Source organism: Physeter macrocephalus, chromosome 6 (assembly GCF_002837175.3).
Source record: "Physeter macrocephalus isolate SW-GA chromosome 6, ASM283717v5, whole genome shotgun sequence".
NCBI lineage: Eukaryota > Metazoa > Chordata > Mammalia > Artiodactyla > Physeteridae > Physeter > Physeter macrocephalus.
In genome coordinates this window covers 13,195,003-13,216,939 of record NC_041219.1, presented here as the reverse complement: position 1 = coordinate 13,216,939, position 21,937 = coordinate 13,195,003, and the positions used below count along the sequence as shown (strand labels likewise).

General features: G+C 36.1%; 1 protein-coding gene across 6 annotated transcripts in view; it reads right to left on the bottom strand.

The window, feature by feature from the left end:
• Nucleotides 1-21,937, bottom strand: part of NAV3 (neuron navigator 3) — a 258,060-nt gene that overhangs the window by 217,499 nt on the left and 18,624 nt on the right. For 5 of the 6 annotated variants that reach the window (XR_008617544.1, XM_007115738.4, XM_007115742.4 and 2 more), the window contains exons 3-4: nt 13,373-13,445; nt 9,385-9,568 (exon numbers count right to left, since the gene is read on the bottom strand). Coding sequence is in view for 5 of the 6 variants with exons in the window: in XM_007115738.4 (XP_007115800.1) it covers nt 9,385-9,568; nt 13,373-13,445 (257 nt within the window). In the remaining variant the exon portion in view is untranslated. The remainder of the gene's footprint in view (nt 1-9,384; nt 9,569-13,372; nt 13,446-21,937) is intronic. The other variant, XM_007115740.4, reaches the window with a different exon arrangement.

Sequence of the window (21,937 nt, the reverse complement as noted above, 5' to 3'; positions counted from 1 at the left end):
GGAGAGGCCGCCGTACCGCATTAAAAAAAAAAAAAAAAAAAAAAAAAAAAAAAAAAAAAAAGGGAGATTAATCGAACATCCATGTCAATTACTATTGATGACCACTCCATGGCCAGATACAAAGAAACCAATTAACCATCCAAACAAATAAGAAGCGATTTTAACTATAATAACTGAATAATCAAAGAAAAAAAATGCCGGCAAAGCGGGGTCTCTCAATTTACCTGGACTGATATCCCTCTAGAGCATCATTAAAGGAGCTATGGCCTATTCTTTTTTTTTCCAAACCAAAGTGTATTGCTCAGCCATTAAAAAGAATAAAATAGTGCCATGTGCAGCAACACGGATGGACCTGGAGATGATCCTACTAAGTGAAGTAAATCAGACAGGGAAAGACAGATGTCATATGATATCACTTATATGTAGAATCTAAAAAAATTGATACAAATGAACTTACTTACAAAATAGAAACAGACTCACAGACTTGGAGAACAAACTTCCCCCAGGGGGGAAGGGTGGGAGGGGGGAATTGACTGGGAGTTTGGGATTGATACGTACACACTGCTATATTTATTTAAAACAGATAACCAATAAATTAGAATTGCTTTCTAAAACAAATAAATAAATTGAAGTGTGTAGTTGATACACAATAAGTTTCAAGTGTACAACACAGTGATTCGTAATTTTTAAAGGTTATATTCCAATTATAGTTATTATAAAATACTGGCTATAGTCCCTGTGTTGTACAATATATCCTTTTAGCTTATTTATTTTATACATTGTAGCTTGTACCTCTTAATCCCCTACCCTTATCTTGCCCCTTCCTCCTTCACTCTGCCCACTGGTAGCCACTAGTTTGTTCTCTTCATTTGTGGATCTGTTTCTTTTTCTTTATATTCACTAGTTTGTTTTGTTTTTTTAGATTCCACATATAAGTGATATTATGCAGTATTTGTGTTTCTCTGCCTTACTTACTTCACTTAGCATAATACCCTCCAAGTCCATCCATGTTGTTGGAAATGGCATTATTTCATTCTTTTTTATGGCTGAGTAATATTCCACTGTGTGTGTGTGTGTGTGTGTGTGTGTGTGTGTGTGTGTGTGTGTGTGTGTGTATACACACATATACACACACAATATCTTTTTTACCCTTTCATCTGTTGATGGACACTTAGGTTACCTCCATATCTTGGCAGTTATAAACAATGCTGCTATGAACACTGGGGTGCATGTATCTTTTTGAGTAAGTGTTTTTGGGTTTTTTGGATAGATACCCAGGAGTGGAATTGCTGGTTCTATGACCCCCTTTGCTCAGTATCATCTGAGTGAGGACTTTCCCAGAAGCCTGCTGAAATGTGCAGAAATATGGCTCCTACACATCTTATTTCTCCTTTTCTGATTTATGCCTCTCTACCATCAGCTGTCCATTTACTAGTACATATTTAATTTTTTAATTGTTTGTCTATCACTAAATGTAAGCTTCAAAAGGGCAAGGATTCTTCGATTTCTTTTGTCCTCTGCTGTATCTCCAATGCTTAGAAGAGTGCCTGGAACACACTAAGTGCTTAATAAACATTTGTTGAATATATTCATGGGGGATGGGAGAGATGGGAGAGTGTGTATATCAAAAGATAATGATCAAATTAATGAATAAAAATTAGTGGTAGTAGTATTTTATTTAGCTATAAGGGAATAATTACTAAAGGAAATACCTAAAATAATTAATAGGGTTACCTCTCTGTAGCTAGACCAGGCTTGGGAAGATCTGAGCATTGGGCTGTCATTTTTAAATCATAAGGATATTATTACTTTGAATTACATTTATGTATGTAATAGCAGTTAGAAGTGTAATGGACAGAATTGATCAGAGAAAGCGAGAGAGGAAGGAACAGTGATGAGGTTGACTTGAGGTTTTTAATGTGGGTCAATATATTTCATTATATATGTGATATGACCTAGAAGTGGGAGGAGGAAAGATGAAAGTGGCTGGTCTGAGTGCCTGTTACATGCTAAGGGCTGTGCTAAGGAGGAACTTTAAACACAAATTATGTCAGGTGGTCTTTTCAATACCCTTTTGAGAAGGTTACCACTATTCTAATATGAGGTAAGAAACCTGGTATTTGAGCAGGTTAAAATTACTTGCCTCATATGCCATATCACTGGGAGTTGGTTGGCAGAATTGAAAACCATGTTTGCCTGACTCTAAAATAACCAACACTATACAGATGCTGCTTCATCATAACAACAGAGTCATGAGTGGTTGTCAAGCTTTTAAAATAATGGAATAGAAGCACAGAACATAAGCAGTGTGTGTATGTGTGTGTGTACATACTCTTAGTATTACACCCTCTCTTGGTTTCCTCAATCAGTCAATTAAAGAATAATTTCTTTCCCTTCAATTATTTCTCTCTAGGAATAAAAAATCCTGTTATTTCAAAGGAGATTCATAAATGTCGTTTTCGTTTGTTTAATTTTCTTTAAAGTTTCACTGATTCACTGTCTTTTATGAAGAGCACACTATAGGCCACAACACAGAGCTCAATTAAGCAACTAATTGAAGCCAGGTTCATGAGGGCTTAAATTACCAGAGCCTTCTTGTCATCTTAAATTAAACTTCCTTATATACTTCTCAAGATTTATAACCCCAGGCTGAAAAGCTGTAAACCATCCCAGTTTCAGAGTGAATCTCCCAGAAGAAAATGATGTTTCCTGGAAAAGAGGAAGGCAAATGTCCTCCAATGGAAGAAGGCTCCAAAAGCAATGTGTGTGGCAGGGGTCATGGGAGCCTTGAGAAGGGGCTGCAAAGGGACTAGACAAGTCACTCAAATAGCATGTGCCCAGAGATTTTGCAATTTGACTTGTGAGTCCTATAGGAAGGAGCAAGTTCATCTAAACAGCAAGTGGACACATTCTTGACTTCCTCCTACAAAATGAAAAGCAGAGGGGCAAGTGATTTTCTGTCGAGATCATAATCTCCCAAATTCCCAAAATAGTTCTTATTTTAGTTGAGAAAGACTTATTCTCACTGCCTTTAACACTCTATCACCTATCTATGTAATTTCTTACCTGCACTTTCATGTGCCTTTTGTTTCTTTTTTTTTTTTTTTTTTTTTTTTGCGGTACGCGTGGCCCTCACCGCTGTGGCCTCTCCGTTGCGGAGCACAGGCTCCGGACGCGCAGGCTCAGCGGCCATGGCTCCCGGGCCCAGCCGCTCCGCGGCACGCGGGATCCTCCGGGACCGGGGCACGAACCCGTGTCCCCTGCATCGGCAGGCGGACTCTCAACCACTGCGCCACCAGGGAAGCCCCTTTGTTTCTTTTTTACATGTTTTAATTCTCTATAATATAAAAATACTTGCTCATGTGATTCAAAAATCACTGTTTGGGGATTGGTACAATTCACCAACTATTTAATAACGGGATGGGAAATCATTTAATAATGTAGACAAAAATTAAGCTAAAAGGCCTGTATCCTAAGGAAAATCACCTCCCTTTTAAAAACTTTTAGCAAATAGAAAACATTTTTTATGTATACTATTACCCTAACATCTCATGGATAACCAGACCAGTACATAAGAAAAATGAATTTTCATTTCATAATTTTCCTTCACTATAATGCTGTACTAGATATTCTCAGGAAAATTCGACATTCATGACATGATTTCTGCTCAGTGTTGGCTGGACTCATGTGCCAGGCACTGTGTACGGTTTTGGTGAAATTGAACTTTCTGTTACTTTTCATGTCAACTAGAATTCTGTCAAAACACACATATGTAAAAATAGGATTAGCAGAAATATCCTGAATGTCTATGACATATTTACTGATGGAAATAAGTTTTCTGAGTTTGAAAATTACAGGATTCATGTCTACCTTGTTTTTTAAATAAGAAGTACTATTTTCCCCATCTCCTGGTTAATGCCTATAGAAAATAACTATGATCACAACTCTTAGATAAGATTCTTAGTACTTTATATTAAAACAGTTCTCATATTTTTTCCAGTTGGTTAGACAAAGGGCCTTTAATATACTTTTCAAAATAAAATGAAAATCCAGAAAAATAAAAGAAATTGACTTTATATTTTATATTAAATAAATGCAAACAGGATATTTAACATTCTTTAATATAGCAAAATGTTTAAACTTTACCTATGTAAAGTCCTTCCAAAGATCACTGAAATAGAGAAAAATTAATTTTTATATGAAATATGTTCAAATTTTTGAGATTGCTGAAGGACTGAGGAAATTTAGAATGAGTTGCAGCTTTATTTTTTTTTTTTTTTTTTTTTTTTTTCCGGTACGCGGGCCTCTCACCGTTGTGGCCTCTCCCGTTGCGGGGCACAGGCTCCGGACGCGCAGGCTCAGCGGCCATGGCTCACGGGCCCAGCCGCTAGGGAAGCCCCCGCAGCTTTATTGTAATACACATACTACAAGTGGATAATTCAAGTCAAATGATAATCAGCTCAGTGATCAAGGAACAAAACTGCCCTCACATATCACTAAACTTACACCAACCATGCCATTTTAGGGTTAATTCAGAACATAGGTCTTTCAACAGTATTTTTCCCCTTGTAATATTAGTTTATGTTGATGAGGTAAGGACTTTTGTATTAATATTATTTATTAACAAAACAAATTAGAAATTTGGACTTTTTTTTTTTTTTCTTTTCGGTACGCGGCCCTCTCACTGTTGTGGCCTCTCCCGCTGCGGAGCACAGGCTCCGGACGCGCAGGCTCAGCGGCCGTGGCTCACGGGCCCAGCCGCTCCGCGGCATGTGGGATCTTCCCGGACCGGGGCACGACCCCGTGTCCCCTGCATCGGCGGGCGGACTCCCAACCACTGCGCCACCAGGGAAGCCCAGAAATTTGGACATTTTAAAGAGAATACGTTTGTGTTGGATTAGTTGTGGCATTGGTTTTTTTAACCAGCCTTTAATTAAAAATTTTAAACTCTGTACTAGCTGCAAATTAGAGGCATCATTTCTTAATACTAGATCAGATATCTTCTTTCGTTGTCTAAACCAAACATGACAGAAAAGACAGGAGTTATAAACATGCAAGTCTTTAAGCTATCAATGATATTTCATAGCCCAAACACTTCACTCATGTTACCTATTACTTTTTGTGGTACCAAAATGCTAATGATCTTGGTAATCTGCTTTCTTATCCCGCAAAACAGAAACCACATATTGGTAAAGGAATGGTACTCCACAGAGGCAGCAACACTGATAGCAATGAATTAATGAATGACAGCCAGAAAACAAAGGGAACAAAATATTTATAATAAATAGGTAAAAGACCAAAGAGGTATATAGTCAGGCATCAACGAGGATGGAAGCAAATAGTTCCACACATCTGGTTAAGGTCTGATGGTTCCACTACATATCATTCTGAAACTAACTGTAGCTCAATATCATGACCACCCAAGAATCAAGAACATTTTATCTTATTACAGCAGTTTTGTAATACACACAATTCTCATTTTAAATGACGTACCATTGCAACTGTGAATGTTAGAAAGTTTTCCTACCTAAAATTAGAAACAGCTATAATAAAGATTCATTCACTCTTACTTAACTCATTTCAGAAATCACTACTAAGGACGTACTGTGCGTAAGATTCTGGGCTAATCCCTTGAAATACAGAAGTGTTTAAAATGTAAAAATACTGCTGTCCTCACAGTGCTTACCTTCTGGAGGGGAGGAAGTGGCAATAATAAACAATGAATACAATAAATAAGTTGTAGGTTAGAGAGGGATTAGAGCTACAGGAAAGAAGGAAGACTACAGCAACCATGATGTGGAGTGCAGATGGGCAGACTGCAGTGTTAAAAGAGAAGTTAAGGTCAGCATCAATGAGAAGGCAACACTGGAGCAGTTGACTTGCAGGAGATGAGAGATTCAGCCAAGTGGCTATCAGAGGAAGAGCATTCCAGGCAAAGGAATCAGCTACAGCATATTTCCTAAGCGGGGAGCAAGCCTAGTCTATTTGACACCATGGCAGGGCTTTGGGCAAAAGAGGGACATCTGACAGGTATGTTCAAAGAGTTTTGTAGATACTGACCCACTGAACCCCCAAAACGACTTCATGAAATCGATGCCATTTTTTATACCCTTTTAGCAGATGAGAACCTGAAGCATAGAGAGGTTTAGGTAAGCTGCCCAAGGTTACACAATCAGGAAGTGGTGGAACTGCGTGGGATCCAAGTGCAGGCAGTCTGATTCTAGAGATGAGCTCTTAACAGGGAGATCTTCAGTCCTTGAACAGGACACACACAGGCACGCATGCTCGCTCACATGTGCACAAACCCCCCCCCCACACACACTCAAGAGTGGGGAGGAAGCTGAGAAGCCAGAAGAGGAGAGTTTGTTATCCACATGCTATGTCTCTTGGTCCTCATTTTATTTTCTCTCTTGTATATTTTACTTGTTAACCTTTAGATCAAAATGTCTGTTTAAATGAAAGATGTTCAAATTGATTGAAAACATTTGGGATTATTCTCAAAAGAGCAAAACAAATTAGCAATTCTTAATTTATAAAATAAATATTGTGGAAATATAGAGTTATGTCAATTTACTTTAAATAAACAAAGAGAACAAAACAAAAATACTCTCATGAAACAATGTGCACTAAAATTATTTTAGGTCTACAGAGAAAAATACAAGAACATTTTTCTGGCTAAATATCCAGAATAATATAGCCACCAGTCATTTAAGCTATTCACTTGGGAAGAGCTTTGGAATCAACAGAAAGGCTTTATAAATCATGATTTATGACTCTCATCTCATATAAATGAAGATAATATGTCACTGAGAGTCTTTTCCATGTTCATTATCTTGGTTCTATTGTAGAGACACTTATTCTTTCCCTATGTATACTATCAATATAGGCTTTGAAAAATGCTTAGATACATTGTTATATTTAAGTTCACAGAGATTATAACTCATACACTATTTCACTATGTCCAATCTATACAAATGGAAATAAGTATTAATGTCTGAAATATAACATTCTCCAAAACATAGAATAAATTCTGTTAAAATGAAGACTTGGAGCTCCTCTTTATCATGGTCCTAACTAAGCACTACCTTTAGTACAGTAACTACTCTGCATTTATTACATTAACAATCCAAAAAGTAATTAAATCCAATTTATCAAAAGAAAAAATTATTTAAGAGTCTATCTCAGAATTAAAGGACACCGGTGAAAAGAATGCTTTTCATAACCTTTCACTGAAAAAAGTAAGATAGCTCTCCCCAAGATGGTATAAAATGACCATGCCTATTATATATAGGTCTATATTTTAAAATATAAAACAGTTTCATAATACCCATGCATATCCAGCAAGAAGAGAAAAAAATTTCCCCCAAAGGGTCATAACCACTGAGAAATGTGGGGCAAGAAACTCCACATGGCAGATACAGAAATAGAGTGAGGGAAAGCAATGACAAATGATATCTCATCTCACTTCCAGAGTCAACATCCTTTGCACAATACTACTTCACTTCCTGTATTTTTCCAGCTACTATTCTTGCTTCTTGTCCGTTCAAATGGCTTAAACCAAACTCTAGGAAATATTATTTCTGGCCGTTCTCAAAATCTAGATCTCTTTCTACCAACCACCACTCCCCCCCCCACAAAATTAATAATAAAATATTTAAAATATATATTTAATTTTTTCTCCTTCTCTATTCTTAAGGAAATCTAAAGAACTTATACTGTAGAGAAAGTTTTTTTCACTTTGATTCCTGCACAATTTCACATGACATCACAAAATACCAAGACAAGCTTAAAGAACAGAAGCACATCTGCATTACTGAGTAAAACCAAATATCCCTTATCATTCCACGGCTTTTGTAGTATACTCCATATTTTTTGGTGAAACTGTGATTTTTCTTTATTAATAATTCACTAATGAGTAAAATCTGCCAAAGGAAATGAGTTTACATGGTTGTGCAGCGACAGAAATATTGCTTAATATGAAGTGAGGGATGGTTGACAGATGAAAGAGAAGGGCATTTCTGAGCTGCTGAATATTTGACAATAAGTGGGAAGTGGTTTGTGAATGTATCTTGGAATTTTATGTTAGCTTTCTGAGTCAATACTAATTGCCAAAAACAAACTCAAGGCAAACTGTATTATTAGTTTTAGGCTTGGCTTCTAAGATGGAAAAAGTTAAATATTTACGTATGTGTGATACAGTGTGTATATTTTAGTAGACGATAAGAGTATTTTCATATTGGACATTCTCCCTCCTTAAGAAAAATGATTATAGCTATGTATGCCATAGAGCTAATGATCTGATAACCCGAACATCGATCAGAAACATATGAGTAATTTGCACGAAACCTGTTAACTTAATTACGTTCTGTGATCATTTTTTGGTGTGTCAACTTAGCTAGGTTTATTTAGTTCCACTCAACACTAATCTGGGTGTAGCTGTGAAAGCATTTTGTGGATGTGGTTAAAGTCCATAGCAGTTGACTTTAAGTAAGGGAGATTATCCGAGATTATCACTAGGATAGTAGGCCTGACTCAATCCTTGAAAGGTCTTAAAAGCGGGAGCGTGGCCTCCTTGAGAGACGAAATTCCACCAGTTTATAGCGGTTTCGGCTCGCGCTAAGAGTGTCAGCCTGTCATCCTGCTGGGCTGCCCTCAGGATTTCAGACTTGCTTAGCCAGCCCCCACGATCATGTGAATCAATTCTTTAAAATAAATTTGTTTGCACTCTTTCTTACTGATTCTGCTTCTCTAGCTGAATCATGACTGATATAGTTCCAAACTGGAAAAAAGCAGGAACGAAAGGGTGAAGGAAGCTGCAGTGGTTTGTCAGCACCCCACACCAGCTGTGTCTACATGCACCCACAGACTCAAGCCAGACAATGCGCGTATACAGACTCACACACACGTATACACACACATGCATGCACAGATAATCTCACATCAAAATGGTATGTTCCCACTCAAACTCCTATGTTTAACAGACCTGAAATTCTTGACAGATTTAACGATTTAATCGATCAAAAGCATCAACCAAAGAAAACTACACAACTGGAGGCTAGGACTCAAAAAGCACATTCTAAACAATAATTGGTAGAAGGAAGGAACTCTGATACACTACTTACAAGAAAAGACGTTTCACACATTTTGATGCAAACCACAATCACCTTCAGAAAACAAACACAAATATTTCACCTAAAAAGGGATGTGTCGTTCATCCAACCAACAGAAAAGTGGTTTTAAATTCTATAACGTTAATCAAATAATCCCATCACTTGGATACAACTACAGGAATATGTCTTCCAAACTCGCAAACAGAAACTTATTAAAAACAAGTTGTATCAAGACAAATTCATTCTAGACACATTCCCCGCTTCCCTTCCTTACCTGGACTGCATATCTTGCTGGGTTTTGGCCTGACTGGCTTCTGCCTGAGGGGAGGCGTGAGTGACCCGCTGCTGAAGCTCCACCAAGGACTGGTAATACTGCTGCTGATGATGCTGCTGCTGCTTGTAGCGAGACAAACTGAAAAACAGCCCTAGAATGGCTTTTAAGTTTCCATTTCTTATTTCTGTATCAAGTGGAAAATACAAAAACAGTATCATAGAAAATGCTTATTTTTTACAAATGAAATCCTAGAAGCAAGTCTCTTGGGCTAAATCTATGCAGACAGAAATACATCTCGATTTTCTCAGTCACAGATTTAAGCAAAGCTGATTTTCTGAAACATGCTAGCATTTCCAGATAGCTTGGACATTTCAGGGAGAGAGGGAAGGGATGAAGCGTAGAGAGGACAAAGCTTACTCATGTGACGTTCCTTGCTGACCCTGAATGACAGTTTTTCTAGAGTTAGCTTCTTCATGGAAATGGATGGGCTCTCAGTCTTGGGCTAGTCATTTGGTTTAGCACTCTGCTTCCCTCACAAACACACACAGCTGTTAACCAACACGGTGGTGGCTATGAGCTAGAGAAGGAAAGCCACTTAAATGCTGGCGGTCCTACATTATAAATACTGATGCTACGGGTGCACCTCATAATAGCAACTAGATTTATAACTGTTAGCACAATTCTAAATCACCCACCGACCAATTTATTTTAAACAATATATGTATATGTCCTCCAAAAAGCAGACTACATCATAGGTACCCATTTTTAATGCTCCAGTTCTTTTATTTTTAATTTATGTTACATATTAATAAATATTAAAGATCGCCTTACTCACGACTTTAGATAACATAATTGAATAAATGTAAGTGGAATTCCTAGTTCTAACACATAGGGCTCCTGTGTAAGTTTTTCGAATATTGAATAAAAAATTAAATGCACAAAGTAGGCTACAACATGAGCCTATGTTTTCCTCCTGCAGTTATAATTTTAAAATTAGAAAAAGAGATGCAAGTAAAGCTTGATATAATGCTACACAACCTATAATCATATTTTAAGTGAAACTTGCTATTGGCAATAAAATATATCCTCCTTTGAGGTCAAGGTTTTATGTCTCCTTTTTGGAATTTAGAAACATTTAATAAACTACTTAGATTTCTTGTTCTCTGATGGTTCATAATGCCACACACACTATGCCGTGGAATTATTCATATAAAAGGAGGCTGAATTGTTATAACCCCCCAATCTTCCTCACAGGGGTCATAACATATAAGTGTTGGCTTGATCAATATAAAGCTACAGTGAGAAAGTATTAATTTTCTCCTGTAAACCTGAATGATCTTATTGAAAGAGGTTTTTTTAACTTATTTTATTACTGTGCATGTTTAATCAATTTAGAAAATCATTTTGGGCATTCATATATTTTTAGGAGATAAATAAAAAGCAAGAGGTTTATGTTAATAAAATATATCATGTTACACTCCCTAACACCATACACAAAAATAAACTCAAAATGGATTAAAGACCTAAATGTAAGACTGGACACTATAAAACTCTTAGAGGAAAACACAGGCAGAACACTCTACGACATAAATCACAGCAAGATCCTTTTTGACCCACCTCCTAGAGAAATGGAAATAAAACCAAAAATAAACAAGTGGAACCTAATGAAACTTAAAAGCTTCTGCACAGCCAAGGAAACCATACACAAGACGAAAAGACAACCCTCAGAATGGGAGAAAATATTTGCAAACGAATCAACGGACAAAGGATTAATCTCCAAAATATACAAGTAGCTCATGCAGCTCAATATCAAAAAAACAAACAACCCAACCCAAAAATGGGCAGAAGATCTAAATAGACATTTCTCCAAAGAAGATATACAGATTGCCAACAAACACATGAAAGGATGCTCAACATCACTAATCATTAGAGAAATGCAAATCAAAACTACCATGAGGTATCACCTCATACCGGTCAGAATGTCCATCATCAAAAAATCTACAAACAGGGCTTCCCTGGTGGCGCAGAGGTTGAGAATCCGCCTGCCGATGCAGGGGACGCGGGTTCGTGCCCCGGTCCGGGAAGATCCCACATGCCGCGGAGCTGAGAAAACCATAATTCAAAAAGAGTCATGTACCACAATGTTCATTGAAGCCCTATTTACAATAGCCAGGACATGGAAGAAGCCTAAGTGTCCATCGACAGATGAATGGATAAAGAAGATGTGGCACATATATACAATGGAATATTACTCAGCCATAAAAAGAAATGAAATTGATGTATTTGTAGTGAAAGGGATAGACCTAGAGTCTGTCATACAGAGTGAAGTAAGTTAGAAAGAGAAAAACAAATACCGTGTGCTAACACATATATATGTAATCTCAAAAAAAAAAAAAAAGGTTCTGAAGAACCCAGGGGCAGGACAGGAATAAAGACGCAGATGTAGAGAATGGACTTGAGGACACGGGTTTGGGGGAGAAGGGTAAGCTGGGATGAAGTGAGAGAGTGGCATTGACATATATACACTACCAAACGTAGGGTGGGTAGCTAGTGGGAAGCAGCTGCATAGCACAGGGAGATCAGCTTGGTGCTTTGTGACCACCTAGAGGGGTGGGATAGGGAGGGTGGGAGGGAGACGCAAGAGGGAGGGGATATGGGGATATATGTATAGGTATAGCTGATTCACTTTGTTATACAGTAGAAACTAACACAATATTGTAAAGCAGTTATATTCCAATAAAGATGTTTAAAAAAAAAGAATATGAAAAAAAACAAAACAAAGCAAAACAAAAAGATGTCATGTTATATGGAAGAGACATAAAACGAATAAATGGTAACATTTCTCACCAACTTTAACCACTTAGAAAGTAAAGTATTATCATGGAGGATTTTATCAAATTTTATTCTAAGTAACAGAACCATGAGTTAGGTTTGAACATAAGCTTTTTGCCATTAAATATGTAATTTAATATTAAACATCATGAGGACATATACAGATAAAGGATTAAAGAAATTTAAAATAAAATTTAAACAGTGAAGAAAAATTGACAAATGTAAATAATTCTAGTACATGTCCGTAATATTTCAGAAGTCACACAATTCCTCTTTTTCCAATGGCAGCAAACTTTGAACAGCTTAGAATTGTCTAATATTTCTACTATCTGTGGGGGAAAAAGGCTTTTCAGAGTAAACTGACTGTAGTAGAAACAAGAAGCAACATAAATTGTCAAAAGTGTTGAATCATAAAATTCTAATTAAAAATGGTTGTTTCTTATACAGATCTCAAAGGACTTGGTATTTCATAACTTTAGCAATTGTTTTTTGTTAAGAGTACTAAAATGAAAATTTTGCAAAGGCTTCCTAAAAATATATGTGGAAGAAAAAGAAATGCAGAAAAAAAAATAACAGATCTAGTTTTCTTTTTCCACTTTTCTATATTTGAATGTCAGTGATGATCTTTTAAACATTTAATAATTTTAAGGCCTTTACAAAGAACAGTTATTAATACTGTTAGTGCTAATTATTTAAGAACTCCTGATGACTTATTTAAAATTAACAAATATTTAGACTTGGACTACCAACTTGATCAAATTATAGAATTGTTATTGATAAAATATTTGAGCATTAATTACACTATTTTAACTGTATTTATGTCCATCTACTGTATTTATTATCCAGCATTATCTATCTATCCATCTACTTAAGACTCTAAAAACACTACCAACTGGTAATAACATAAAGATATTTTGTTAATATGTCCCCCTCCCATATACTCGGTATTGTAAAGAACAATTTTGGCAAAATCTGGAACATACCTACATAAAGCGTACATTAATAACCATTGAATTTATGTTTCTGTTATCTTGGAAACTTTACTGATTTCCTTTCTTGTATTAAGGGGCTATGTACTCCCACTTTACATTTCTAGCGTTATAAAAAGTCTTTTACAAACATGGATGCCATCGGTGACAACTGTGATTTTTCTTACCTTCAGCAGATAGACCTTGAACATTTACTCCTCTGGCTGCTAGAAAACTAAGGCAGACATCAACATTTTCAATCTGCAACATGAAAAGCAGTGAAAAAGTAACTTAGAAGGTTATTTTTAAATAAATAAATGAGCTAGAATGAAGCCAAAGAGAAAGATAAAGAAAGAATGAATACTTTACATTCATTTCATACTAGAGATCTTTAACCAGAGTTTAACTAGAATTATTTTGGCTAATTGCGGAATGAATATAAAGATTGCATTGTCCGATTTGGTACTTACAAACAATTCATAAAGGCCTGACCAAGAATGGCATTCTTACAGATTAGCAACCCACCTACTTAACATAAAACCAGACTGATTTTGTGCTTCACAAACAAGTCTCAACTAAAGCAACCAAATAGGAGGAGACTCTTGCTTCTGTGAGTTAGAATACTAGGATGTGGGTAGCTGAGATTCGAACAGTAATATTTGGTAAGTATGCCAAAAGATAAATAAGATGGAGAAAGCGTTGATATACATGAAAGAAATGAAGCATATTTTCATCCTAAATCATAGAAATTCTTTATTTTAAAAACGGTATTTGTACTTCTACAGTTGCTAATTCTCTTCTTAAATATAGGTATTGCCTTTGTAATTTAAAAGAGTGATGCCACTGCTTTTGAACAGTTCGTTTCAACATGATAGCCAGTGATTAACCATTTAGGGTGAGACGCAAAAAAAAAAAAAGACTAATTTATGTTAATTCATGGGTTGATTTCAGTATTAGTTATAGCATTATGTAGCAAAGTTAAATAGTTAAGACTTTTTAAAAGAATGTAGGAAACTAGAAAGTTCCAGTTCTTTGTGAGTCATCTCCCTGGGTTTTGTGGTATTCCATAAATCTTGAAATTCTAAAGTAAATAAGAGATTTAAAGTTAATACTTGGCAAGGTACTGTTTTCTGTCTTATTAAATTCTCATCAAAAGCTATGCAGGAGGACATACAAAGTTTTGCCAATGTCCTCTGTAGCTGAGCTTCACAGGAAGGTCAAAATGTCTGTTAAAGAAAATAAAAAGAAAAAAAATATATTCCAGAATCTGTCTTTATAAAATGGACAACCGTTTACATTCCTTTTTAAATGTAATTTTGTGCAAAATTAAAGTAATAATATCCAATGAGAGGTTCTTTGCTTTAAAATGATTGCAGCCAAGGTATACACATTTGCTTTGAGAAAAAAATAACTTCTTTATTGATTCATTTCAAAATAAGTTTTACTGAAAGAATGATAGAGTTGAAGACGCTGAATGTTACACGACCAAGTGGACCTTCTCGTTCTACTTGTCAACGTCTAAATACCCCAAAAACCTATGGTTCTGGAATCCACTTCAAATTCTTTCCTTCACATTTCACTTTGCTATTAGAAAATAAGATAACATAAAGGAAAGAAAAAGAAAAGTGTAACAAACAGAATATACTACTGCGTCTACCCAGTGTATTCTTTAAAAAAAATTTTTTCAGGTTGATTAAAAATGCCAAATATGGGCTTCCCTGGTGGCGCAGTGGTTGCGCGTCCGCCTGCCGATGCAGGGGAACCGGGTCCGCGCCCCGGTCTGGGAGGATCCCACATGCCGCGGAGCGGCCACAACAGAGGGAGGCCCGCATACAAAAAAAAAAAAAAAAAAAATGCCAAATAATTATTGTGGCCTAATATTAAGACAGAGAATTGAGCTGAGTATTTTTGAACGTTTGCTGTAACAGTCCTGATATTATTAATTTTACACCAATTATATGAATTTTATAGAAAGTAAGAAGATTTCTGGCCCAAATATATATAATTTACTGCAAAAGGTATTTTTATTATACATAAACAGATTAGTTCATTGGAAGACCAAGAAAATGTTCATGAACAGTGTCTGTAATTAAGTGTGTAAAATGGCTTTTTTGGCTGTTCAAACAGAATAAAAAATAAACTGCTGTCTAGATTGGGTATTAGAGACAAACAACTCTCTCTCAATATGCACCATAAATTAGAAAGGGAAATTAAAAGGGTCCTAGTAGAGGAAAGAAAAAAATACCCCAAATATACCTTACATTCCTTTCATATCTATTTATCAGAAGCATTCAACCTTTTGTAATAGTCCTTTACAGTCATTCACTACGAGCACCAACAATTTGAGGTAGTTAATTCTGTTTCCCATCTTACTATAGCAGGTAAGTAACAGCAACAGAATAAGTACTTGAATACAAAATCTCCAGTATGACTATTAAAGGATAGTTCATTACAATTTATTTATTTATTCACCAATTTTTGTTATTGGTCAAAATTAATTTTCCAACACTGTAACAACATAACAAGCATAACTTAAGAAAATAACATCCTCTCCCTACCTAACTCCAAAGTCACCTATAAATTCAATCACGCTTGTTGGTACTACTCATATTTTTTACCCAGCGATGTTATAATAAAAGAAAATGGCTGTGAGAAATGCTGTTAAATGTCATTTATATGATTAGTTTCCTTATCAGAGGCATACTGTAAAATAATTTGAGAATACTTTCTACCTATATAATAATATATTTTGGTTAATGATTATTTTTATTTTAATAAATTTGAGACATTAGTTTCTCATAATTCCTGCTTTAAAATAATAGACTGTCACCTCACATTTCCCACTTAAATATCTATAAATACTGTTTTAGTTCCTAATTTTCTTGTCATGTCAAACCTCAACTGTTCTTTGAACTAAAAACCTCTAAACATTTTTGAAATCCCAAACAGATAAAAGTGATTTTGCCATCAAATTTATCCAATTAACTGAAGTGAGTTTTATTTTTTCTCAGTATTATTTGAATCATATACCAAATAAGCTATCAAAATTCAAACTGTACTTTTAACAGCTAATAATTTGGGTCAATTTTTAATTAGAATAATTTCATGTACTTAATAAACTAATAAACAACCCAGTGCACAGTTACCTAAATATAATGGAAACAAAAGTTTCATAGATCAGTACTTACACTTACTACATGAAATCGCTTGTGATGCTTTCTACTAATAACATTGTCTTCTCTTTTCATTAATTAATTAATGCTTTTTAATCTGTATTTAAATATTGGTTAAAATCCACTAGATGAATTTCAGGATCCATTGATGGACAGTAATCCACAATTTGAAAAACACTGCCCTGAAGAAGACCAGAGCATTGACACATCTACAGTACCTTTTCTTTTGAGGGGGTGGTGGTGGGCGTTATATTCAATGACTAATCAGAAAGTGGAAAATTATCCTCACAAGCGAAGTCTCTGCATGGATTTAATTACATCAGTAAACTGGCGCAAAACAAAAACAAAATATTCAAAATACTGGTTATATAATCACATAGTTAATTTTTAGGATGTGTTCACAAATGGCGTCCTTGTGTTCAAGATCTGAAAAAGAATTTTAATTCTTTCAATCCCCTTTAATTTGTCTAGATACCAAATCATTCTGAAAAGGAAAGCAACTTTGAGTCAATCTTTTATAAGCAATCAGTTATTTGACAAAATTTTAAACAACTATTTCAAAATTACTAGGTTATTTAACAAAGTCAATCATTTCTTGATCTCTCTCTCCTCACTCCCTCTATTTGGTTTGCGGATAAATAATGTTTGTTGAGTTTTCATAGTTTTATTTATTTATTCAGTTTTTTTTTTTTTTTTTTTTTATGAAGACATGGGTTTAGTGAAACTCTAAGCCTCTGAGAGACAGGAACTGAATTTTGTTGACTCGTGCACCTTCGGCAGCCTAGCATGGTGTTTGGTGTCTGATAGATGCTCAGTAAATACTTGAGGAAGAAGGGAGGAAAGGCGTGTTGGCCAATTGGTCCTTGTATTTTGGGAAGAAATGAATCCAAGAGAAAAAAAAAGAGAGACAGAGATAGAGACAGAGAGTCATTTGATCCAGAGGCTACATGTTATATTCTCTTTGGGATCTTTTAAAATATACTACTTCCCTGTGTCTGACCCCAGACAATAAGAATCCGAAATTCTGTGAGTTGGGATTGGACATCAGTTTGTTTTCAAATTTTAGCTCCTAATCTCAGTCTACCCTCATCTTACAGATTAAGCAACTGACCTCCAGAAAAAGTCTCACATAAAGATGAGCAAAAGAAGCTAACAAAAGAGAATATACTATATGATGCTCAATTTGTGAAATTCAAGATCAAGACTAAACAATGAAAACAGACATTAGAATAGTGATGAACTTTGGAGGGGTATAGTCTGGAAAACGGCACAAGGGGAACAGACATGCTAGAAGTATCCTTTGTTTTGATCTGAGTGGTGAGTACAGAGGTGTAGAGATATTTAAAATCAATCAGCTTATGACTTAAGACTGGAGTATTTTATACACTTTTTATGTTTGCTTTACCTCAAATTCTATTAGAGTATTTATACTCTTCTATGTATGTTTTACTTAAATTAAAAATAAAAATAGGGGCTTCCCTGGTGGCGCAGTGGTTGCGCGTCCGCCTGCCGATGCAGGGGAACCGGGTTCGCGCCCCGGTTTGGGAGGATCCCACATGCCGCGGAGCGGCTGGGCCCGTGAGCCGTGGCCGCTGAGCCTGCGCGTCCGGAGCCTGTGCTCCGCAATGGGAGAGGCCACAACAGTGTGAGGCCCGCGTACCACCAAAAAAAATAAAAAAAAAAATAAATAAAATGATTGGTCCCTCGCTTTGTTGAGAATAGACTCCAGGCATATAAAGATAGAAGTATGGAAACCTGTCAGGTAGCTCGTGCAAGTAATTCAAGTGAAAGATGACAGTGTTTCAGACAATGGTGGCGGCAGCGAGGTGATGAGAAAGGATCACCTTCTGGATCCGAAAGGATCAGATTCTGGATATACTTTGAAGGAATCTAATGGGAAGATGTGGCATATAAGAGAGAGGAATCAAGGATGACGCCAAGGTTTCTGGCCTCGGTAGCCAGGTGGAGGACATCTCCAGCCATAAGATGGGAAAAGCCACAGACAGATACAAGGGGTTAATTTCTGGACCTGTTATCTAGTCCTTTAGACACCCAAATGGATGTACAGGCCTTTGGACACACAATTTGGAGTTCAACTGAGAGGTTTCGGAACAGAGATCTAAATTTCAGGGTTATCCTCATAACAGAAGGTAATTAAAGCCATGGGGCTAGATTAAATCACCAAGGGCGTGTAGCTATAAAAGAGAAGAGGAACAAACAGTGGGCCTGAGGAGACTCACTGGAAGGAAGAGGAGGAACCAACAGAGGAAACGGAGGAAAAGCAACCAGTGACATGTCAGGCAAATCAGGAGAGTATGGGACACAGAAAAGCACCTGAAGAAAGTACATTAACTCCAAGGGAGACATGAGCTCTAGCTAAAGCAGCTGGTAAGTAAGATGAGAACTAAGAACTGACTCTTAGATTTAGGATTAAATAAATCAACTCATAAAAGCCTCAATCCTACTACTCCCTGCCTCTCATGCTTGCTGGCACTTGGGCTCTCTCTCTTTCTCTCTCTCTCTCTGTATATGTATACACACATAGAGAGTAAGAGTACCCTAGGCACGCTTTCAACAATTGTTGAGGGAATGAATTAACTACACAGGGATAAAATGCTGTTTTATGCCTAGATCATTCAAATAAAAAAAGACATAAACAATACTTTATAATACTATTAATAATCAAATTTAGCGTTATATGCCCAGGCAACTTAGACTTCTGCAGCGTCCTAAGCTTCTCCTCTCTAATGATCACACTCATCTCCACTGGAGGGATCCGACATCTCCCCTCTCCCATTTACCCTTCTGTGGGAACTTGTTGACATTATATTTTAGGATTGATAGAAATAAATAATTTAAAAGAATTTCCAAAATTGAGGAGCCCATAAAGATCATCTTATCTGACCTTTTCAAATTAAATAATGAGATGAGAAACAGATAATATACATCATTACTTTGAGGACCCAATGAAATTGCACATAAATATGTACATAGTACAATGCACTGCACATAGTAAGAACTCGAATAAACTCAAGAATAAAAAAGTAGCTGTGATTACTGTAACAGTCTTTAATATTAATAGCAGGTGGTAATGGTATAAAATAGCATCATTTTGCTTTTGGTATTAACAGCAATTTTTCTAAGAATTAACCATACTGCACAAAACCTGCTTTCCAAACTTTTAATTCAACAGTTTCCACACTTTGCTACACATTAGAATCGCCTGATGAACTTTAAATGTATACATCCCAATTTACACCATCATCAGTTAAATCAGAATGACTGTGGAGAGCAGTTATCAAAAACTGTTCAAAGTCCCCAGGTGATTCCAGTTTGCAGCGATGCCTAGAAAACAAAGCTTCCACCTATACTCTTCAAAGAAAGTAACTGAATATAATTTCAATTTACCCCATGTGGATGCAAGAATTGCACTGTTCACACTATAGCACTATATTATCTTTTGTGTATTTGAACCATTATACTCTATAATTCATGTGTTTTACACTTATTCCTTTGGTATTAAAATATAGCTTTGCCTTTGCAATAGTAATACAAAGAAATCCATTCTGTTCTTTGGACACCCCACTTCTCATCTGGCTCAGGCAACAGTCATATCTGCAGCTCATGGACAACTCCCAGGACTTCTACTTGCCTATTTTATGTCATGCACTATTTCTTGGGTCCTTCTGTTTGTGGCTTACATTTTATTGGCATGGAACACCTACGTTGCCTCTCTTTTTCCTGCTAAATTTGAGGATGGCTAAATAACTATAAAAATATTGACTGTATACTGAAAATAAAACCCAAAGTTTCTAAATTCTAGATACAATCAATGGTTTCAGAAGTTTTAAAATGTTTGGGAGTAAAAAAAAAAAAAATGTTTGGGCACACTGAGGCTTTAGGCTTTTGGATTGTATGAAAATAATGTTATCACAATGGCCTAAACCAAAACACAGTTTTTCTAGAGTAAATAAGTAAATTGATCATTGCGTGTGTTTTCCTTATTGAAGATACTAAATAAATTCAACAGAAGTTGATTCATATTTTTAGACATGAATAATTTCTATTTGTATAACCAATATTAGTACCTTGAAGCAATACCATTTAATTTTATGTTCAATAAACCAAACTATTCACTGATTCATCATTTTTTAAATTATTTTTAGTTTTTAGTTTTTGTGGTTTAAAAAAAATTTTTAGCATCTTTACTGGAGTATAATTACTTTACCATGTTGTGTTAGCTTCTGCTGTATAACAAAGTGAATCAGCTCTATGTATACATATATCCCCATATCCCCTCCCTCTTTCCTCTCCCTCCCACCCTCCCTATCCCATCACTCTAGGTGGTCACGAAGCGAGCTGATCTCCCTGTCCTATGCAGCTGCTTCCCACTAGCTTTCTATTTTACATTTGGTAGTGTGTATATGTCAATGCCACTCTCTCACTTCATCCCAGCTTACCCTTCCACCGCAAACCCAGGGGGGTATTTTTTAGATTCCATATTTATGTGTTGGCACACCGTATTTGTTTTTCTCTTTCTGACTTACTTCACTCTGTACGACAGACTCTAGGTCCATCCACCTCACTACAGATATATCAATTTCGTTTCATTTTATGGCTGAGTAATATTCCATTGTATATATGTACCATGTCTTCTTTATCCATTCATCTGTCGATGGACATGTAGGCTGCTGCCATGTCCTGGCTATTGTAAATGGGGCTTCAATGAACATTGTGGTACATGACTCTTTTTGAATTATGGTTTTCTCAGGGTATATACCCAGTGGTAGGATTGCTGGGTCATATGGTAGTTCTGTTTTTAGCTTTTTAAGGAACCTCCATACTGTTTTCCATAGTGGCGTTATCAATCTACGTTCCCACCAACATTGCAAGAGGGTTCCCTTTTCTCCAAACCCTCTCTAGCATTTATTGTTTGTAGATTTTTTGATGATGGCCATTCTGACCGGTGAGAGGTGATACCACATTGTAGTTTTGATTTTCATTTCTATAATGATTAGTGATGTTGAGCACCCTTTCATGTGTTTGCTGGCAATGTGTATATCTTTGGAGAAATGTCTATTTAGATCTTCTGCCCATTTTTGGATTGGGTTGTTTTTTTGAAATTGAGCTGCATGAGCTGCTTGTATATTTTGGGGATTAATCCTTTGTCAGTTGCTTCATTTGTATGTCAAAGAGTGTTCTTCCTATGTTTTCCTCTAAGAGTTTTATAGTATCTGGCCTTATATTTAGGTCATTAACCCACTTTGAGTTTATTTTTGTGGATGGTGTTACGAAGTGCTCTAATTTCATTCTTTTACATGTAGCTGTCCAGTTTTCTGAGCACCACTTATTGAAGAGGCTGTTTTTTCTCCATTGTATATTCTTGCCTCCTTTGTCAAAGATAAGATGATCATATGTGCGTGGGTTTATCTCTGGGCTTTCTCTCCTGCTCCATTGATCTTTATTTCTGTTTTGTGCCAGTACCATATTGTCTTGATTACTGTAGCTTTGTAGTATAGTCTGAAGTCAGGGAGTCTGATTCCTCCAGCTCCGTTTTTATTTCTCAAGATTGCTTTGGCT